The sequence below is a fragment of the Microcaecilia unicolor genome, chromosome 11 (genome assembly GCF_901765095.1).
Source record: "Microcaecilia unicolor chromosome 11, aMicUni1.1, whole genome shotgun sequence".
Taxonomy (NCBI): domain Eukaryota; kingdom Metazoa; phylum Chordata; class Amphibia; order Gymnophiona; family Siphonopidae; genus Microcaecilia; species Microcaecilia unicolor.
The window spans coordinates 166,470,310-166,489,616 of NC_044041.1; the positions used below are offsets into that span (position 1 = coordinate 166,470,310).

Below are 19,307 nucleotides of genomic sequence, written 5' to 3' on the forward strand. Positions count from 1 at the left end.
CCCAGAGTCACAAGGAGCTGCCTGTGCTGGGAATCAAACTCAGTTCCTCAGTTCCCCAGGACCAGAGTCCACCACCCTAACCCCTAGGCCACTCCTCCAATAGGCACCCAGGCTCAACAATAGGCACCTAGTACTGAGCACTACTACACACATTAATAAAGATTTATTATAATTTGTAATATAAAGGCAATTAAGATAAACTTAAGAAATATAGAAACCTAAGTGGGAAACTGGAAGTGTTAGTAATTCCCCAGAGTATAAAGTTACAATTTAATGCCAAGAAGTATAGAGTGATGCACTTGGGGTGCAGACACCCAAAAGAGAGTTACTGGATAGGAGGGGAGAGATTAGTAAGCTCGACTCAGGAGAGAGACCTTGGGGTGTTGGTGTCGGAGGATCTAAAAGGTGAAGAAACAATGCGACGGCCCTGGCCAGAAGGATGCTAGGCTGCATAGAGAGGGGCATAACCAGCAGAAGAAAGGAGGTGTTGATGTCCCTCTACAAGTCATTGGTGAGGCCCCACTTGGAGTATTGTGTTCAGTTTTGGAGGCCGTATCTTGCTAAAGATGTAAAAAGACTGGAAGTGGTGCAAAGAAAAGCTACAAAAATGGTATGGGATTTGCGTTGCAAACCGTACCAGGAGAGACTTGCTGATCTGAACATGTATACCTTGGAGGAAAGGAAAAACAGGGGTGACATGATACAGACGTTCAAATATTTGAAAGGTATTAATCCGCAAATGAACCTTTTCCGGAGACGGGAAGGAGGTAGAACTAGAGGACATGAATTGAGGTTGAAGGGGGGCAAACTCAGGACTAATGTCAGGAAGTATTTTTTCAGGGAGAGGGTGGTGGATATGTGGAATGCCCTCCCGCAGGAGGTGGTGGAGATGAAAACAGTAATGGAATTCAAACATGCGTGGGATAAACACAAAGGAATCCTGTTTAGAAGGAATGGTTCCGTGGAATCTTAGCAGAGTTTGGGTGACAACGCCGGTAATTGGAAACAAAACGGGAGCTGGGCAGACTTTTACAGTCTACGCCCTGATCGTGACTGAATAGATAAGGGATGGGTTGGAATGTAAATTTTAAGGAGCTTCAACGTTAGCTTCAGAACTTAGTATAAGAACAGTACTGGGCAGACTTCTACAGTCTGTGCCCTGAGAAAGGCAAGGACAAATCAAACTCTGGTATACATATAAAGTATCACATACCATGTAAAATGAGTTTATCTTGTTGGGCAGACTGGATGGACCATGCAGGTCTTTATCTGCCGTCATTTACTATGTTATGTTACAGTAACAAACTTTTTCAGGTACGTCAGAAGCAGAAAGCCTGTGAGGATCCATAGGACCATTAGATCATCAAGGAGCAAAAGGGGCACTCGAGGAGGACAAGGCCATAGAGAGAATGAATTCTTTACTTCTGACTGAAGATGTAAGAGATCTACCTGTATCAGAAATGGATTTCAAGAGTGACTATGTGGAGGAGCTGAAAAATCTGTGAACCTGGAAGATGTGCCAAGCGTCAACGGACTCTTGCTTTTAACTTACCAGTGATTATGTCACTTATTTTCTTCATTTGGTCCTTTTCCCATTTTTTGAAGAATGTTTTTAGCCCAAATAGCCTCTTTCACTTCACCTTTTAAACCATGCTGGCTGTCATTTTCTCTTTCCATCTTTGTAAATGCATGGAATTCATCTGTTCTGGGCTTACAAAATGGTATTTTTAAATAATGGCCATGCCTGATTTAAAGGCTTAACCTTTGCAGCTGATCCTTTAAGCATTTTAGTCATTTTCCTTTTATCAGTCACCCTTTCAAATTTTAATGCTGCTACAGTAGATCCTTTGTGATGTCACTCCAGATACTAGCATGTTATGATCACAGTTTCCCAGCAGACCCAACACCGTTACCTCTTATGCTAGGCCCTCTATTCTACTAAGGACTAGATCTAAAATAGTTTCCCCTTTTGTTATATATTATGTCTAGAAATTTTACCTCCCTAGTGATCCCTGATGTAATGTTTATCCAGTCAATCAGGACCCCCGAGAGACAAAGCCGGGCCCAGGCTGCCACTCAACCTGTAATTGACATATCAAAATCAGAATTCCAGTTTGATAGTCACTTACTGCAAGTGGCGTAACTACAAGGGGCCACGGAGGCAGAGGCCCCCTCAAATTTCCTATAGGCCCCTGGTTTTGCTTGCAGGGGTCCCAAACCCCCGCCAGTGCTGCCGCTTTGCCTGCCCTTTCTTCTCCCTCACATCTTGCATGCTCCTTTTAGTGAAATTCAAGTTCCACTAAAAGGAGCATACAGGACATGAGGGGGAAGAGAGAGCAGGGCAGGTAACGCGGCAGTGCCAGAGATTGGTGCTGGAGAAGGCTTCAGCTGGCGGGGGTTAGGGACCGCCAGCCATGGTATTTGCTGCAGCAGTGGGTAGGGACTGGCAGGGCAGAGGACCAAAATTGCCTCCCCACCTCGGGCTCTGGAGGAGTAGCCTAGTAGTTAATGCAGTGGACTTTGACCCTGGGGAACTGAGTTTGATTCCTACTGCAGCTCCTTATGACTCTGGGCAAGTCATTAAACCCTCCATTGCCCCTGGTACAAATAGTACCTGAATATAATATGTAAACCGCTTTGAATGTAGTTGCAAAAAAAAAAACACAGAAAGGCGGTATATCAAGTCCCATTTCCCTTTCCCTCCCACCGTGAGGTCTGGCTACACCCCTGCTTACTGCATCTGCTCTCTATCTGCTGGGGGGACCTGGATTATTAATGCAGCTCTACCACATCCCCTCCTGCCTATGCAGAAACAGGAAGTACTTCACACAGGAGGTGGGACGAGGCAGAAGGACCTGTGGTGGCAGAGCTGCGTTAACGCAGATCCCAGCACATAGAGTGGGGGAAAGAGAAAAATGCAGTAAGTGACGATCAAACTGCAATCCAACCTGCCTGCCCGTCACTGACGGCACTGAACCTGGGGCAATCTTGCCCCCCCCCCCCCCCCCCGGCAGCCCTGCAGTCAGTATTGGGGTAATTGACATCACCAGTCACACTTGAGAAATGGATACAATAAACCATATAACAAAATCTCATCCATATAATGGAAACAGGAGGACCTAAAATGCCCAAGGGGGAAAAAAAAAAAAAAACAGACTTCAGTGAAAAAGGCTCAGCAACCCATAAATACAGAATGTTGCCAGCTTATATCCATCATCGGTCAAACAGCTTTCACTTCAGATAGTTCAGGTTCGTGACATTTTGGCATTGGGGTATACAAAGCTGTTTGTATTCAACATGACTGCATGTGCTCTATAGACAACTTTATTACGTGCAGCTTGGAGGACTATTTTTGAACATTTCATTTAGATGGCGCTTTTGATCCAAGATAGATAAAGCTGCCAACATTCCACGTTTATTGGTTGCCAAGTCTTTTTTTCTCCATCGTTTATTATAGGCATTTTAGGTTCTCTTGCTTCACATTGTTATGTGGATGAGATTATTTTGTTATATGGGTAATTGGAAATCATTATACTGTTGCCCAATTTGCTGTAAATATTTCTTCATCTGCCTGTTCGTTCTGGCCTGGGTGACAGTATTACAGCCTTAGCAGTACTCTTTCACACATGGAATCTGTCCATAAGGATTCCATGCTACTATCTGTTTCATGCAGAATGTTTGACTCAATTCTCTTAACATATAGTACAACCCCCCTCCATCCAATTTGATCCACTATCATTGTGATCATTTGTACCCTGATAAGTGTCCCATTGATTGTCCTTCCACCAAGTCTCCGAGATGACCATATCTACCTCTTCATTTAGTCCTGGACGTTGGGGTAGCTACATAGAGCCAAGTGGGCCTGGGCCCCCCAAATTTCCTCCGAGCCCCTGGTTTTTGCTGGCAGGGGTCCCCAACCCCCACCAGCTGAAGCCTCGTCCAGTGCCAGTCTCCAGCACCACCAAGTTGCCTGCCCTCTCTTCCCCCTCACGTCCTACATTTATTTTATTTATTTATTGCATTTGTATCCCACATTTTTCCACCTCTTTGCAGGCTCAATGTGGCTTACAATACATCATGAATGGTGGAAATGTATAAGAAAATAGACATTTAGTATTACAGAAGGATCTTGGGTAATATGATAATGATAAAACATGATAGTAATATAACAAGCAGATATTGTAAGACAGTTCTGAATATATTTGGAGGAGTTCATATTTGTTGATCTTTGTGGTACATGCTCCTTTTAGTGAAATCGACCCCCACCATGAGATCTGGTTACACCCCTGGTCCTAGAGTACCCCTTGCCAGTCGTAGCCACAAGGAATATGCACAGAAGATTTGCATATAATGGAGGCAGTGTATGCAATTCAAAAGTTCATACATATTTATTGTGGATATCCTGACTGGCAAGGGATACTCCAGGACTGGACTTGGGCAACACTGCTCTAATGCATTTTGTTTTTTAGGCTTCTAGCACTTGTATACAGACACTTCAAATTGTGTTTTTTTCCCTTGCATCTACAAACTGCTTAGAAGCTGACAGGGTTAATTTGCATCCTTTACTCTGCTCTCCCCTTAAACACTCTTGGCAGTGAACTGAATAAGTTATGTGGTATGAGTTCACTTACACACTTGATAGCATAGTGGATACAAAGTTGCTTACAGCATTAATAAAGGGGCCGGTCCAGCGATTGAAATGGTAGGTGATGTGGGCCAGGTCAGTACTTGTTCCCTGGGAAGCTGGAGATGCTTCTCTCCCCTGAAAGAATTTGGTAATGATGCCTAGATGTGATGGCATGAGGAGTCATGGCTGTTAAGTTTAAGAGCACCAGACTAAATGGCCCAGGATGCTCACCGCAGTTTAATCAAGTTTAGTGTGTGGGGGGGGGGGGGGGGGGGGGGGAGAGAAAGCTATTCCATGCCCTGGGAATGAAGGGTCCAGATCCCAGCCTAACTCTGACTATTTTCAGAAAATGGTGTTTTGAGTGGATAAAATCAGGGAACTAAATATTCATATCCCATTGATGCATCATGTGGCCTTGGTAAGTCACCATTGCTATAGGTACAAATAAGTGACCAGGGACTAGAAAATACAATCAGGTTTAGATACAGCAGGTAACACCTTGAGTTATTACTGAAAAGGCCCAAGCTGAATTAGAAATAGACAAAGCGATGGGGCTGGATGACATACACCCGATACACCAAAGGGTATTGAAGAACATTAATGTTTCTTTGGAATTGAAAGTGATCCTGGAGACAGGTAGATACGGTTCTTCAAGTGAAGTGAGGAGGCAGCTGGAAACCATAGGCTGATCACTCTGATCGCAGTAGTGAGTTAGTAGAAGTCACTGCTAAGATGGAACACTGCAGTTTCTTGAATTGAACACAGTGTATCTGATAACTTTTGAGACCGAAAGTGTTAGATCAGGGGAATGCTAAATGTGGTGTCGGATTTCATCAAGATTTGACCTTTAAATACTTGAAAGTTAAAGAACAATGAGCTTTTTCCTAATTATAAGGAATCAAAATGTAGTGTGTCCAAAATAAAATACTTCTTTTGCAGGGGCATCCAATGTACATACGACTTGAAAGATTTTGTAGACGCTTGAAGAATGTTGGTGTCATTGTAGGACCGGGCCCTGACACAGCTTGGCTACACATGGCATGTTGGCGTAGGTCTAAGAGAATTAAAAAATTGATCAAGATGAACTAAGTGTTCCAAGTGTTTTAGTATTTTTGATAATTAATAAGAGAGACCCATTGTGAATATTTTGAGACAGATGAGAAAAAGTGAGTTGTCAGGCAGTGATCCTGTCACTACCAAGGTCTATTTCACAGGTCTCTATTGGACTCAATAATGTTTATTATTATTAACTATGACACGACATGACAAAATGAGGAAGCATCTAGAATATCAGGAAATTTCTCCAAAGAAGTGGACAACATGCCCCTCCCAAAAAAGGGGTCAAAACTGCTGGAATTCAAGACGGCACAAGATATACAGAGTATCCCTAAAGAGCAAGGGGATAGAAACTGACAGCTGTGAACCAACTTGAAATGCTAAGGAATCAGAAGAAGTAACCTGCATGGCACTGCGGTTACAGCTCTACTCTTACTAAGTGGACTGGATGTGTCACAATATTGGTCTTTTTACAACCTCTTCGACAATCCTAATGTGGAGCGTTGTGTAGGAAAACTAACTAGAGCAGTCTTGGTATGGCCCCTTAAAGTGAGTGGGTTAGAAACTTGTTAGCAGGAGGCAAAGAGTAGTGAAATGTAGAATCCAGTCTGCGAAAGGGGCATTACCAGCTGTATGCAGCCCTGGATTAAACCATTAAGCAAAATAAGATTGTACTTAGGACACCAAGGAAAATTTCCATCACGGTTTTTTTCCTCTATCATGCCCATATCCCTGCCATCTGCCACATCCATTATCCAACATGAATTTCAGTGTGTTTTTCCTAATCATAAATAAGATTTTTGTTTTGTACAATGATATTTCTCAGCACTAGTCTTACCCCTCCCCCAAAGATATTCAAAAGCATTTAACCAGCCAGGATTGACACCTTACCAGTTAAAATGCCCCATAACCGGTTATCCGTGAATTTTCAGTGGGACATGTCCGGCCATCACCCACTGAAAATTTGCAGTTAGCGGATAGACTGTTATATCACATGATATAGCCAGCTATCTACTGATTTTCAGCATGAGTTTAATACCTGGAATATCTTTGAACAGCAACTTAACTGGCCAGTGCTGAATATTGGCTTGGCCGCTTAAGTTGGAACCAGCCATAAATAAACCAGATATTCGATGCCAGTCACCAGAAACAGCCCGGCATTGAATATTCAAGATCCACACCGACTGCGAGAGTGCTAACTCTCATGGCCTAATATCGGGCCCTTAATGTCTGGTCAGTTAAGGAATGGAAGGGCCAAGGGGTAGTATTGTTGGGCTTAACCCAGTCCCGACTTTATGCTGCACGTACCATCATTGGTCAAGTTAAGGTTTTTGAAAGCAATATTGCAAGATAGGGAAACCATCCTCAGACATGCCAACATAAAGGATGTAGAGAAACTTAAGGAACTATCTAGTTTGACCTTTGTGTATGTTCAATAAAAATATAAAATATATTTAAACTAATGTTACAACACTTCATAGTGAATTTCTGTAAGATTCTTGTGAGATCTCATTTGGAATGCTATTAGCAATTCTGGATCCTTCACCTTCAAAAGGATATAAACAGGATGGAATCAGTCCAAAGGGCAGCTACTATGGTAAGTGGTCAGTTGTCCATCAAAGCATGTTGGAACATATGCAAATATAAATATGTAACCCCTGGATGAAAGGCAGGCTAGAGTACATACAAAAAAATCTTTAATACGTCCATGGTACAAATGCCCAGGTACGCCTCAGTTGAAGGGAAACTGACAAAGTGATCAAAAGGTTGAATGTGAAAGGGGGCAGACTAAAGCATTCTCTCTCTCTACATAAAGAGGGGGTGGATATGTGGTTTGGTCTCCCAGTGGAGGTGGAAATGAGAACTGGGTGTGAAGTCCAAGAAAGCGTGGGCCATGCAGAGGATCTGAGGGGGAGGGAAGGAGGGATTGCACAGCTTAGTAGTTGGTATGGATAAACATACTGAGACTGTATGGTCTTCATCTGCCTTAAAATTTCCATTTATGTTTGTAAGTGAAACTCCTACATGAAAAAAATAAATCACAAGATGGCATGTATAGCCCAGACACTAAATGGGAAACTATTCCATACTTTGTATGGTTTATGTACACCATCTTACTAATGCTGCATGCGCTCACCATCCAGCAGTGGAGTTTATATTCTAGCAAAAATGCAGAGTGATTTGGGTATGAATCCCTCCTCAGTAGGGCTGAAGATACTGCAGAGATAATGCCCCCATCCCCAGCAAGGTGAGGGTTATTGCTAGGCTCAGTAACAAAACTGGCCAATCCCAAGTTCCAGAAGACCTGTTGTCAGGGCCAATGTTAAGGAATGGCAACCAAGGTAACAGCAGCAGGTCCCTAAGCCCACCTTTATCTGAAGGTGACATAACTTGTGCAGGCCTCACTCATTTCTGCCTTGAACCTCTGCAGGGTTCTTGCCCCCTCCCCAGTTTAGATCACTGCATTGAACTGGATTCAACCATGCAAATCCATTAGTTGTGTCCTCTCTCCTCTGTCTACCTAACAATTTCTTGGGCATCTTTCTTCTTTAGCTTCCTATGCCCCACCTTTGCATGGAGAACTTCTTATACACAAAATTTAAATTGTTGCTCGAAACCTATTTATTTTCTGAGACCTTTGGATAAATCGGCATGCTATTGTCCCCCCCCCCCCCCCCCCCCCCGGCTTTTTGTATCTTCCCCCATACTGTATTTTAGCATTGTAAACCACACAGCAGCTGTGCTGGACCTTGCAGGTTAGAATCAAGTCTCAAGAAATAAATATGTTTTATTGGAATTTAGTTCGCCCTTTTTAAATTGGTGCAGTATTTCCCTTCCTCAAAATACTTGGTATTTACTGACATTAACATACATCAATTTGTTGTTAGTAAAAATTAACTTAATTTCAACCTGTAAGTGCCACACAGCTCCAACCTCCAGGGCTATTCAAGGTGGATAAGGATGAAAATAAAGGGGTCAATATTCAAGGTGATTTAAGTGGCTGTTGAATATCAGCAGATAGCCATGCACCAGTAACAACCAGTTAGTGTTGTTGAATACCACAGACCACTAAACAGAGCCAGCTATTTTGTGGGTAGTCTGGTGGGCGGAGTCAGCACTTATACAATTAAGTAGTTTTGTTGAATGTCAGTACTTAAGATAAGCAGGCAAATCAGAACACATTGTCACTTATTCATAGCATAACTGCCTATCACACTTGACCAGTAGTGTACCAAAGGCAGAGCAGTGGGGGCTGTCCGCCCCAGGTGCAGGCAGCAAGGGGGTGCACGGAGCAGGCGCACAGCTCTTGGATCTGGCAGTCCCCTGACCCCTCAACTGTTACTTCCTGTTCTGGGGCTGGGGACTGGCAGAGCCAACAGTTGCACACCTGCGCCATCTGCACACCCTTGCCGGGAGGAGAGATCTGGTGATGTGCTTCAGGGGTGTGACACGCCGGGGTGGCACAGTGGTGACCCGCCCCGTGTGGCGAACAGGCTAGGAATGCCACCTCACTTAACTGCATAGGAGACATCAGGATTTATGTGGCCAGCTACTCAATGCTGGTGATCCGATGGCACTGTCAAGTTTCCAGGAACACCACCAGTGGCAGCTAAGCACTGCCATCAGTTGAGTATCCCAAAAGGATCACAACTCCCATCACAAATCCTTCTATAATCAATCAATATATGGGCTAGAGAGTGATCACCCCCCTCTCCCAAAAGAACACAGTACACCCACCTTCTCCATAAGAAAAAAAAAACAGACAAGTAATTAAATCTTCATTACACGAGATGTAAACTTGAAGATCATCCCTTAGAAAAAGTGATTGCCACCCTTAATTCCACAGTATAGATAATCTTACTTCACAGGGCCACTCCTGACAAGGAGCCCTGCCTTCTAGTTGTATATCCAAAACCTTCCCCTCGGACATGGGCACATTTCTCGCTCAGCTTCAACAAAGCGTTCTAGAGGGTTGATGCTACTCAGTTTTCCTCTGCACATATGCAGGTCTTATTCCTTTCAGAGCTTTGAAAATAAGGCAATTTAAAACCCAGCCCTCCTACTAAAAGCAGATGATCCAGTTCCAACTAAAGTGGGGGCAGGGGAGAGGGGGCTGTGCAATAGCTTTCCTCCCCCCTTTCTTTTTTGCAGCAATGTTATGAGTTACTTGCAGCCTCTGGAGTAAATATTTAGGAAGCCCTGCATAAACAGTTACAAGCATCAGAGTGACCAAGCCCCCACTTCCAATATCGGGACTGCTATTAAAGGGCGCAAGTTAACATGCATACATTTTTACAAGTTAAGTCTACCTCTTAGTTTTACTGGGGGGGGGGGGGTGAAAGATTTGCCTCAGGTTACAAGGAGAAGTAAAATATAAACGCCAGTTTCTTTGCTTCGAGAAGCTGTTGCAGTAGTAGGCTGCTATTAGAAAAGTCCCCTCCCCTCCTCACCTATGCATTTTTCCCCTAAAGCGAAAGTATTAAACTGAAATGAAAAGAAATAGACCAGAAACCGATGTAAGTTTCTTAATATGCAGCTTTTGACATCAGCACCAGTTATTAAATCTTTGTATTGTATGTATAAATCAAACTCACTGCATATCAACAACCCAAGCAGACCTACTCTGACTTTAGATATTAACTGTGAAATTCACCGATTATAAATTCCTACCTACATTCAGTTTCTGCTTTGCATACACACCAGCCAAAGCAGAGAGTGTGTTCTCTCGCCACCCCATGCGATTATTAGCTTAGATTAGGGACAATCTAGAAGTGAACAGAGCCTGAATGTTACAAACAAAAAACAGCTGTAAGAAATAACTGGGGTGTCCGATCAAGCGAGGAAAGTAGCCCCCTGCAAATGCACCCAAGGACAGTTTAAGGAATTTGAAGAGGAACTACTATTGTCACTGGAAGATTAAACTAGGTACGGAATTTGGTCGCAAATTATTATTATTACTATTTTGCCACGAAAGCGATTGAGTGATCTACTGGCCGAATAAAACTGCAGCCAGCCTGTTGGAAACAATTTTGAATGCACGTTGAAGATTGTGTGAATTCAGCGGGGAAAGGGAGAGGATGAGACAGAAAGGCGGAAGACCCCCCCCCCCCCCTCCCAGACCAGATGAATAAAACAAACCATTAAAGACAGATTTTCCCTTTTGATTTTCTTTGCCTTTATGTTTTCTATTGGTTCTCAATACACACATTTCAGTTTACTAACTTCAAAATTGGAAGTCTTTTTTTTTTTTTTTTGACAACCAGAATAGGATCACGGATACCGGGACTGGGAGAATCCAGCAAAATACCCCCTAAAAAAAAGTGTGGAGCTGAAATGTGTTAGAAGCCTCAGCTGTGGAAGGCATAAGGCAAACATTAATATCCGGTATAAGAGCAGCAGCTGCAGCATTAAACACCCCTCCCTCCTTACCTTGCCCCTGTACAGCTCCTCCAGGCTCCCGTCTATCCACTTCTCCACGTCCAGCCTCTTCTGTAGCTCCTTGCGGTCATACTTGACTGTCACCCGGGCTTGTCTCTTCTGGATGCCCTGGTGAGCATCCTTGCTTCTGGAAGGGGAATGGAATTTGTTTAAAACCTTCCTGCCCAGCTTGTTCGCAGCCATATTGCCTCCTCTCTATACCGTCCCACACTAATACTAAGCAGGACAGAGCCTGTGACAGCTTCTTTATAACACCCTGGAGCCAGGCGAAGAAAGGAGGGTCCTAGTGCCCGGTTCTCTTCGGCCCCTATTGCAATTTAAACGCGTGGCACACTGACAAAAACCTAAGAATCTCTGCTGGTTGAAAAGTGACTTTTTTTCTAATCATGGATGGACTTGGAGTTCTGCATTTCTTAAAGAAACTATAAATTCATACATGCAGTGAGGCAGACCTGAGGTGATGTGGCAGAGGCTTAAACACGTGTCCCAAGGACCCTGGAAATGAACAATTTTCTACTTGTTTTCCTGTAATAGCTCAACAAATAATTTTAAATTGTAAAACGAACTGAAAAGCCAGAAGTTGCTTGAACCTTTTTTCCATCTTTCCGTGCGTTATGATTTGTTTTTTTCTCGGTCTGTTATGTTTCTTCTTTGTTTCATTTGTTTTTCATCTTTGTATTCAATCTTTGTTCTTGAAACTCCTCTCTGTTTCTCCCTAACGTTTAACTACTGTACTCCCTCCTATCCTTTCCCCTGTTTCATACCAATCCGCCTTTTAATTTTCTCTCTCCTTCTCTCCTCCCTCCGCAATCCATTTGTCTCATCTTTACAGCCCCACCCTCTGCTCCCACAATCCGATTTCCTTCACTCTCTCCCTCATTCTGCACACCCTTCCACTCCCTCTTTCCTCTGTGCACCCCACAGATTTTATCCAGTCCTTTCACGGAAGGTCAGCATTTATCATTTCCCTTTGCAGACCCCCATTCACTGTCCCTTACACTCTATGGATACCATTCACTCCTTTCTACCCCTCCCCTTGCAGATCCCATGCATTAATTATTGTAGCTGGGACTGCCGTACCTATAATTCCCTGTCCCCATTCCCTCCTCCTTTAATACGATTCTTACATTAGACCTTATACAAATTGAACAGCACACCAATTGAAAGTAAACAGTAGGCTGCAGCTTTGTTAACAATTCTATGAAAACTGAAACAAAATTCCAAACAGTAACACGCTCCACACACACCCCACCACGATAATCAAATCTTGAGCTCTGCTTTTGTTATGGCTTGTCCCCCCAAATGAGCCACAACCCCCATAGCTCAGGTGTTCACCACAGGCCAGTGACCTAGTCAATAGCCCCACCCCCAGAAAGCTGTGACCTAGAGGACCATAACAGTGACAAAACGTTCAATAATTTCTTGTACATCATTGTGAAACAGGTCCATTCCAATGTGATAGGGTGCATGTTTTTTCTTGTTGGAGGTGCCACAGCATGTAAACATTTTGGGCATTTTGCACTGGAAGCTGGAACTTGCAATGGCAAGCTGGGCATTCTCTTTAGATCTGTGCATCTGCATTGGGGGAAGGGGCAAGGAGAAGACGAGGCATCAACTGGCTAGCATCACCATCCAATGAATTGCTTGTACACAGGGAGACCTCATTTCCAACTGGGTGCTCCACCTCTGCCTCCGGTACATCACCCAACGCTATCTGAAGCTGCCTTCCAGGAGCAGGGAAAAGCCCTGACTGAGCCTCGGAGGGGCTGCTTTAAATACTCCTGCTGGCAAACCCTCCTCCATCTGAAGATCTGACCAACAGGATCATCAGGGGGTCCAGTGGGAATATATGCATTACTTGAAGTGTCCAATCATGTTGTCCAACCAGGGGCACCAGTTACTGCCTCCTTTGTGACCCCCCTTCACCTTCTTGAATTTTCTCTCCATCTCCCCAAGTCCTGAGTCATAGTAAGTGCCCAGCCCATGGTTAACAGGGGCCATTCAAGACTAGCTCTTGGGCTTGTCTCATCTTTCACTCTTCCCACTGTAGAAACCCATTCACTCCTTCTTCTCCCACTTCTTTCCCTCTGTAAATCCCATTCCCTCATTCCTTCCTCCTTTCTCTGCAGATTCCATGCATGTCTTTATCCTCCCCCCCACCCAATGGGCCCTATTTCACTCCTCCCTCCCCTTGCAGTTCCCATGCACACTGTAACACCTCCCCCTGTGAACTCCATTTCACTCCTTCCTCCCCCTCTTTCCTTGCAGAACCCATGAACACCGTTACTCCTCCCCCCTGTGAACCCCATTTCGTTCCTCCCTCTTCCCTACTCCTCTCTCAGGGAATCCAATTTATTCCTTCCTTGCCTCTGTTCCCTTGCAGATTCCATGCACACCAAGGGTTCTAGAGGTGATCTGGGAAATTATAGACCGGTAAACCTGACATTGTTGCCGGCCATAATAGTGGAAACTATTATAAATAATAAAATTACAGAACATGCAGACAAACATTGTTTAATGGGACAGAGTCAGCATGGGTTCAGCTGAGGGAAGTCTTGCCTCACCAATTTGCTTCATTTCTTTGAAGGCATGAATAAACATGTGGATAAAGTTGAGCCGGTTGATGGTAGTGTATCTAGATTTTCAGAAAGCTTTTGATAAAGTTCCTCCTGAGAGACTCCTGAGAAAATTGTAGAGTCATGGGATAGGAGACAAGGTTCTGGTGTGGATTAGGAATTGGTTATTGGACAGAAAATAGAGGATAGGGTTAAATGGTCATTTCTCTCAATGGAGGAGGGTGAACAGTGAAATGCCGCAGGGATCTGTACTGGGACCGGAGCTATTTAACATATTTATAAATGATATTGAAATCGGAACGACGAGTGAGGTGATTAAATTTGCAGATGATACAAAACTGTTCAAGGTTGTTAAAACAAGTGCGGACTCTGAAATATTGCAAGAAGACCTTGGAAGACTGTGCATCCAAATGGCAGATGAAATTTAATGTGGACAAATGCAAGGTGATGCACATTGGAAACAATAATCCGAATCATAGTTATCTGATGCTAGGGTCCACTCAAGAAAAAGATCTGGGTGTCATTGTAGATAATACACTGAAATCTTCTGATCAGTGTGCGGTGGCAGCCAAAAAAGTAAACAGGATGCTAGGAATTATTAGGAAAGGGATGGTGAATAAAACTGAAAATACTATAATTCCTCTGTATCGCTCCATGGTGTGTCCGCACCTTGAGTATTGCGTTCAGTTCTGGTTGTTGTATCTCAAAAAAGATATAGCAGAATTAGAAAAGATTCAAAGAAGAGTGACCAAAATGATAAAGGGGATGGAACTCCTCTCATATGAGGAAAGGCTAAAGAGGTTAAGGCTCTTCAGCTTGGAAAAGAGATGGCCGAGGGGGGGATATGATTGAGGTATACAAAATCCTGAGTGGTCTAGAATGAGTAAAAGTAAATCGATTTTTTTACTCGTTCCAAAAGCACGAAGACTAGGGGACGCTCGAGGAAGTTGCATGGAAATACTTTAAAAACAAATAGGAGGAAATATTTTTTCACTCAACAAATAGTTAAGCGGTTAGTGTATCTGGGTTTAAAAAAGGTTTGGACAAATTCCTGGCGTAAAAGTCCATAGTCTGCTATTGAGACAGACATGGGAAGCAACTGCTTGCCCTGGGATTTGTAGTATGGAGTGTTGCCACAATTTGGGTTTCTGCCAGGTAGTTGTGACCTGGCTTGGCCACTGTTTGGAAAGGATACTGGGCTAGACCATTGGTCTGACCCAGTATGGCTACTCTTATGTTCTTTTTACGCCTCCCCCTGTGAACCCCATTTCATTCCTCCCTCTTCCCTTGCAGATCCCATGCACACCATTACTCCTCCCCTGGGAAATCCATTTAATTCCTTCTTACCCCTCTTTCCTTGCAGATCCTATGCACACTATTACTCTTTCTCTGGGGAACCCATTTCATTCCTTCCTCTCCCCTCTTCCTTTGGGTCCTGCTCAGGGGCAGGGGGATCTTCCTTTGGGAAGTGGGCTGGTGGTGGTGGAGGGTCAGAGGTAGCATGATCAATCGGTTTTGGAGGAGGGCGGGTAGGAAGGGAGTGGGGAGAGACACGGAGGGTAAGAAATTGGGAGGTGTAGGAGGGATGTGGAGAGGTTTTGTGGGGATTAAGAGTGGGTTCTTGAGGAGAAAGTGATGTCAGCGCTAGAGATGGTAGTTCGGGGCTGATGCTCTGCTCGGGCTGCCAGCAATTTGAGCAAATTCTCCTTAACCAACCTCTTTGTGGTGTTACAGTCCTCCAGAAAATTAGTTTATAGATGGCATCCAGAAATAAATCAGAGTCAGGGAAAGCGATGCCGGCTCAGTGCAACAAACCTAAGAACGGGTCTCGGACGGCGGACCATGAGACATTCACTATGGTGCCGATCAAGTCAGAGGTGGAGGAGGACTCACGATTGGAAACAGAGGATGTGCCGGGAGTGTTAAAGGCCCAAGATTTGCGGCGGTGGTTGAAAGCTTTGAGCGCGGAGTGGAGTAGTGGCCTAGTGGTTAGGGTGGTGGACTTTGGTCCTGGGGAACTGAGGAACTGAGTTTGATTCCTGGCACAGGCAGCTCCTTGTGACTCTGGGCAAGTCACTTAACCCTCCATTGCCCCATGTAAGCCTCATTGAGCCTGCCATGAGTGGGAAAGCGCGGGGTACAAATTTAACAAAAAAAAAAAAGCTTTGAACGCGGATATGCAATTCATGAGACTTAAAAGCTGCAGTGACAGGTATTAAATCTGAGATTGGGGCCTTGCTCTCGAAGCAAACAGAGACGGAGGAGTGGCTAGCCCAGTGTGAAGAGCACGCGGAGGATCTGCAAGCATATCACAGATCTCGTCAGAATAATCTCTGATTTTGGGGCATACCTGAAATCTTTGCTGATCGTGTAAAGGTAATCCAGTACATTGCAGTGCACATGCTGCATGTGGCCGGCCCTGAGGCACTGGAGGGGCGTGAAATCATAGTAACATAGTAGATGACGGCTGAAAAAGACCTGCACAGTCCATCTAGTCTGCCCAACAAGATAAACTCATATCTGCTACTTCTTGTGTATACCTTACCTTGATTTGTATCTGCCATTTTCAGGGCACAGACCGTAGAAGTCTTGCCCAGCACTAGCCTCGCCTCCCAAACACCAGCCCTGCCTCCCAATCTCAGCTAAGCTTCTGAGGATCCATTCCTTCTGAACAGGATTCCTTTATGTTTATCTCACGCATGCTTGAATTCCACTACCGTTTTCATCTCCACCACCTCCCGCGGGAGGGCATTCCAAGTATCTACCACTCTCTCCGTGAAAAAAATACTTCCTGACATTTATCTTGAGTCTGCCCCCCTTCAATCTCATATCATGTCCTCTAGTTCTACCGCCTTCCCATCTATGGAAAAGGTTCGTTTGCGGATTAATACCTTTCAAATATTTGAGCGTCTGTATCATATCACCCCTGTTTCTCCTTTCCTCCAGGGTATACATGTTCAGGTCAGCAAGTCTCTCCTCATACGTCTTGTAACGCAAATCCCATGCCATTCTCGTAGCTTTTCTTTGCACCGCTTCAATTGTTTTTACATCCTTAGCAAGGTATGGCCTCCAAAACTGAACACAATACTCCAGGTGGGGCCTCACCAACGACTTATATAGGGGCATTAAAACCTCTTTTCTTCTGCTGGTCACACCTCTCTCTATACAGCCTGGATGGAGCACATAGGGCGTTGGGCTCGAGATAGGACAAGGTGCCCCAAGACATAGTGGCTTGCTTTCCCGATTACATGCTTAAGGAACAACTGCTACAGCTGAGCAGATCTAATCAACCAGTACAATCGAAAGCGTTGAAAATTGACATATTCCAGGACATTTCTGCTCTGACCTTGCATAAGCGACGGGACTTGGGCATTACGAAGTTTCTGCGGGAGTCCAATTTAAAATATAAATCGGGCTATCTATTTAGTCTGAGTTTCACGATCAATGGAGCCACCAAAAGAGTGCAAATGCCGGGATATGCATGGAAAATCCTACGGCAGATGAAGGTGGATAATTTACCAGAAGAGGCGAAGGATCCTCTGCACCGGCAGGAGGGGCCTCGAGAGGTGCTCAGATGGTGAAAGGTATTTACAGCTAAGTCAAGTAACTGAGAGGCCACTTCGAGTTCCATCGGCACCTTTGGATTCCACCTGAGAGCTTCTTGAAGGGGTGCGAGGCTTGCATGGACCTGAAGCACACAGCAACTACAGCCAGGAGTGGTGCGATGTAGATTTCTATAATCTTTACTGCTATTTAACTTCTTGGAGGTTTTTGTTATAATATGGATAAAGGGGTGTTGGGAGGAGGATACTCAAGGGTGCTCCTGTTGCAGTTTTTGATGTATATGCAATTAGAAGGGTAATCTATGGGATGGCAGTGGGAGTGTTTGTGTGCACTCTGGCGCATATGGGCTCTATCTCTACAGCTGGTACTACACTCATGCCTGCTGATATCAGGGGTTTGAGTAGTAAGGGGGAGAGGGGATGGGGTTGGGGAGGAGGGGAGGGGGTTGGAGAGGTTGGGATGGGGGAGTATATGGAGGGGGGCGATGGCTTGGCCAGGGTTTATATTTTGAGTGGGTAGATTGGCAAGCAGGGCTTGGGGAAGATAATGGAACATATTGAGCTTTTCCAGAAATGTCTATATGTCTCGGGATAAGGTATTGATAGGAACTCTTAATGTCAAAAGTCTTAACTCTCCTAGGAACGTAGCCTTCTGTTTAAAGAGTGTAAACATCTGAAGTTGGGGGTGGTATTTATACAGGAAACACATCTTACACAGAGAAGGGAGCATTTGCTGAAGCATAGGGACTACCCATATATGTTTTTAAGTTTCTCCAAAGGGGTGATGAAGAAGAGAGGAGTTGCTATATTGGTGCACTGTCACTCTCCTCTCCAGGTAGATGGGGTGCACAGGAATGGAGAAGGAAGGTTTTTGCTCCTTAACGGAGCATTACAGGGGGAGGCGTCACCTTGATTAACATATGGGCCCAGTGAGAAGGTTGATGCATTTTGGCGGGACTGTGTGGAACTTATCCGCACTAATGCCGAGGGTCGTATATTAATAGTGGGGGACTTTAACTTTGTGCCTAATCCCGATCTAGATTGTCATACCACCAGCCAGTTCTCCCATAACACTCTCACGAAAGCTTTTGCTCACTTAAGTAAAGATTTGAAGCTCACGGACCTCTGGAGGGCTTTGAATCCCAAGGCTAGGGAATAATACACTTTCTACTGCCAAGTACATGACAGCTACTCCAGAATTGATTTGTTCTGGGGGATGGATAATGGCTACAAAGAGTGCAACAGGCACTTATTGATAATATTACCTGGTCTGACCGTGCACCCTGCTGGTGCTCCTTCACTTTGGGGGCCCAATATAGGGGGCCCTTGTTTTGGAGATGAAATGAATCTCTTAGGCGGGGAATTCGACAGGGTTGCCCGCTGTCCCCCATTCTATTCGCCATGGTGATGGAACCCTTCGCTCAAAGAATCAGGGAGACAGTGGATATCGGGGGAGTGAGGGTAGGATCCCACCTGCATAACATCTCCCTGTTTGCTGATGATGTCATTTTTCTGTGACAGATCCGCATACATTTCTCCCAATCCTTCTCAGAGAAATTAAATACTATGGAGAAGTCTCTGGGTTAAAGGCTAACTTGGACAAAACTGAAGTGCTTAATGTTAATCTGACTGGAGAGGAGCTCCAGCGGACGAAAACTAATTTCCATCTCAAGTGGGTGGACTCGCATTTTAAATATTTAGGGGTTAAGATCTCTAGAAATCCCTTTACCCTTTTTGACCTAAACTATGTGCTTCTGATTATGAATGCGAGAGGACTTACGAATATGGGCTACTGGTATGTTCTCCCTTTTGGGACGCTTAGCTATTATTAAAATGAATATGCTTCTGAGGCTGTTATACTTATTCCAGGCATTGCCAATCGCTATTCCTAAAGCTACCTTTAGACTGTGGCAGAGTATGACCCACGATTTTATAGGAAGGGGTAGGAGACTTCGTGTAGCCAAGGGAGTACTTCTTTCGCTCACGGACCTCAGGGGCATGGGGATCCCGGATATTTACAGCTACTATCTTGCATCCCAGCTTAGA

At 44.5% G+C, this 19,307-nt stretch overlaps 1 protein-coding gene across 1 annotated transcript in view; it reads right to left on the bottom strand.

The window, feature by feature from the left end:
• Positions 1–11,350, bottom strand: part of PPP1R14A (protein phosphatase 1 regulatory inhibitor subunit 14A) — a 124,937-nt gene extending 113,587 nt beyond the window's left edge. The window contains exon 1 of the mRNA XM_030220116.1: positions 11,114–11,350. Within this exon, the coding sequence (XP_030075976.1) occupies positions 11,114–11,305 (192 nt within the window). The 5' untranslated portion in view covers positions 11,306–11,350. The remainder of the gene's footprint in view (positions 1–11,113) is intronic.
• Positions 11,351–19,307: the final 7,957 nt, after the last annotated feature.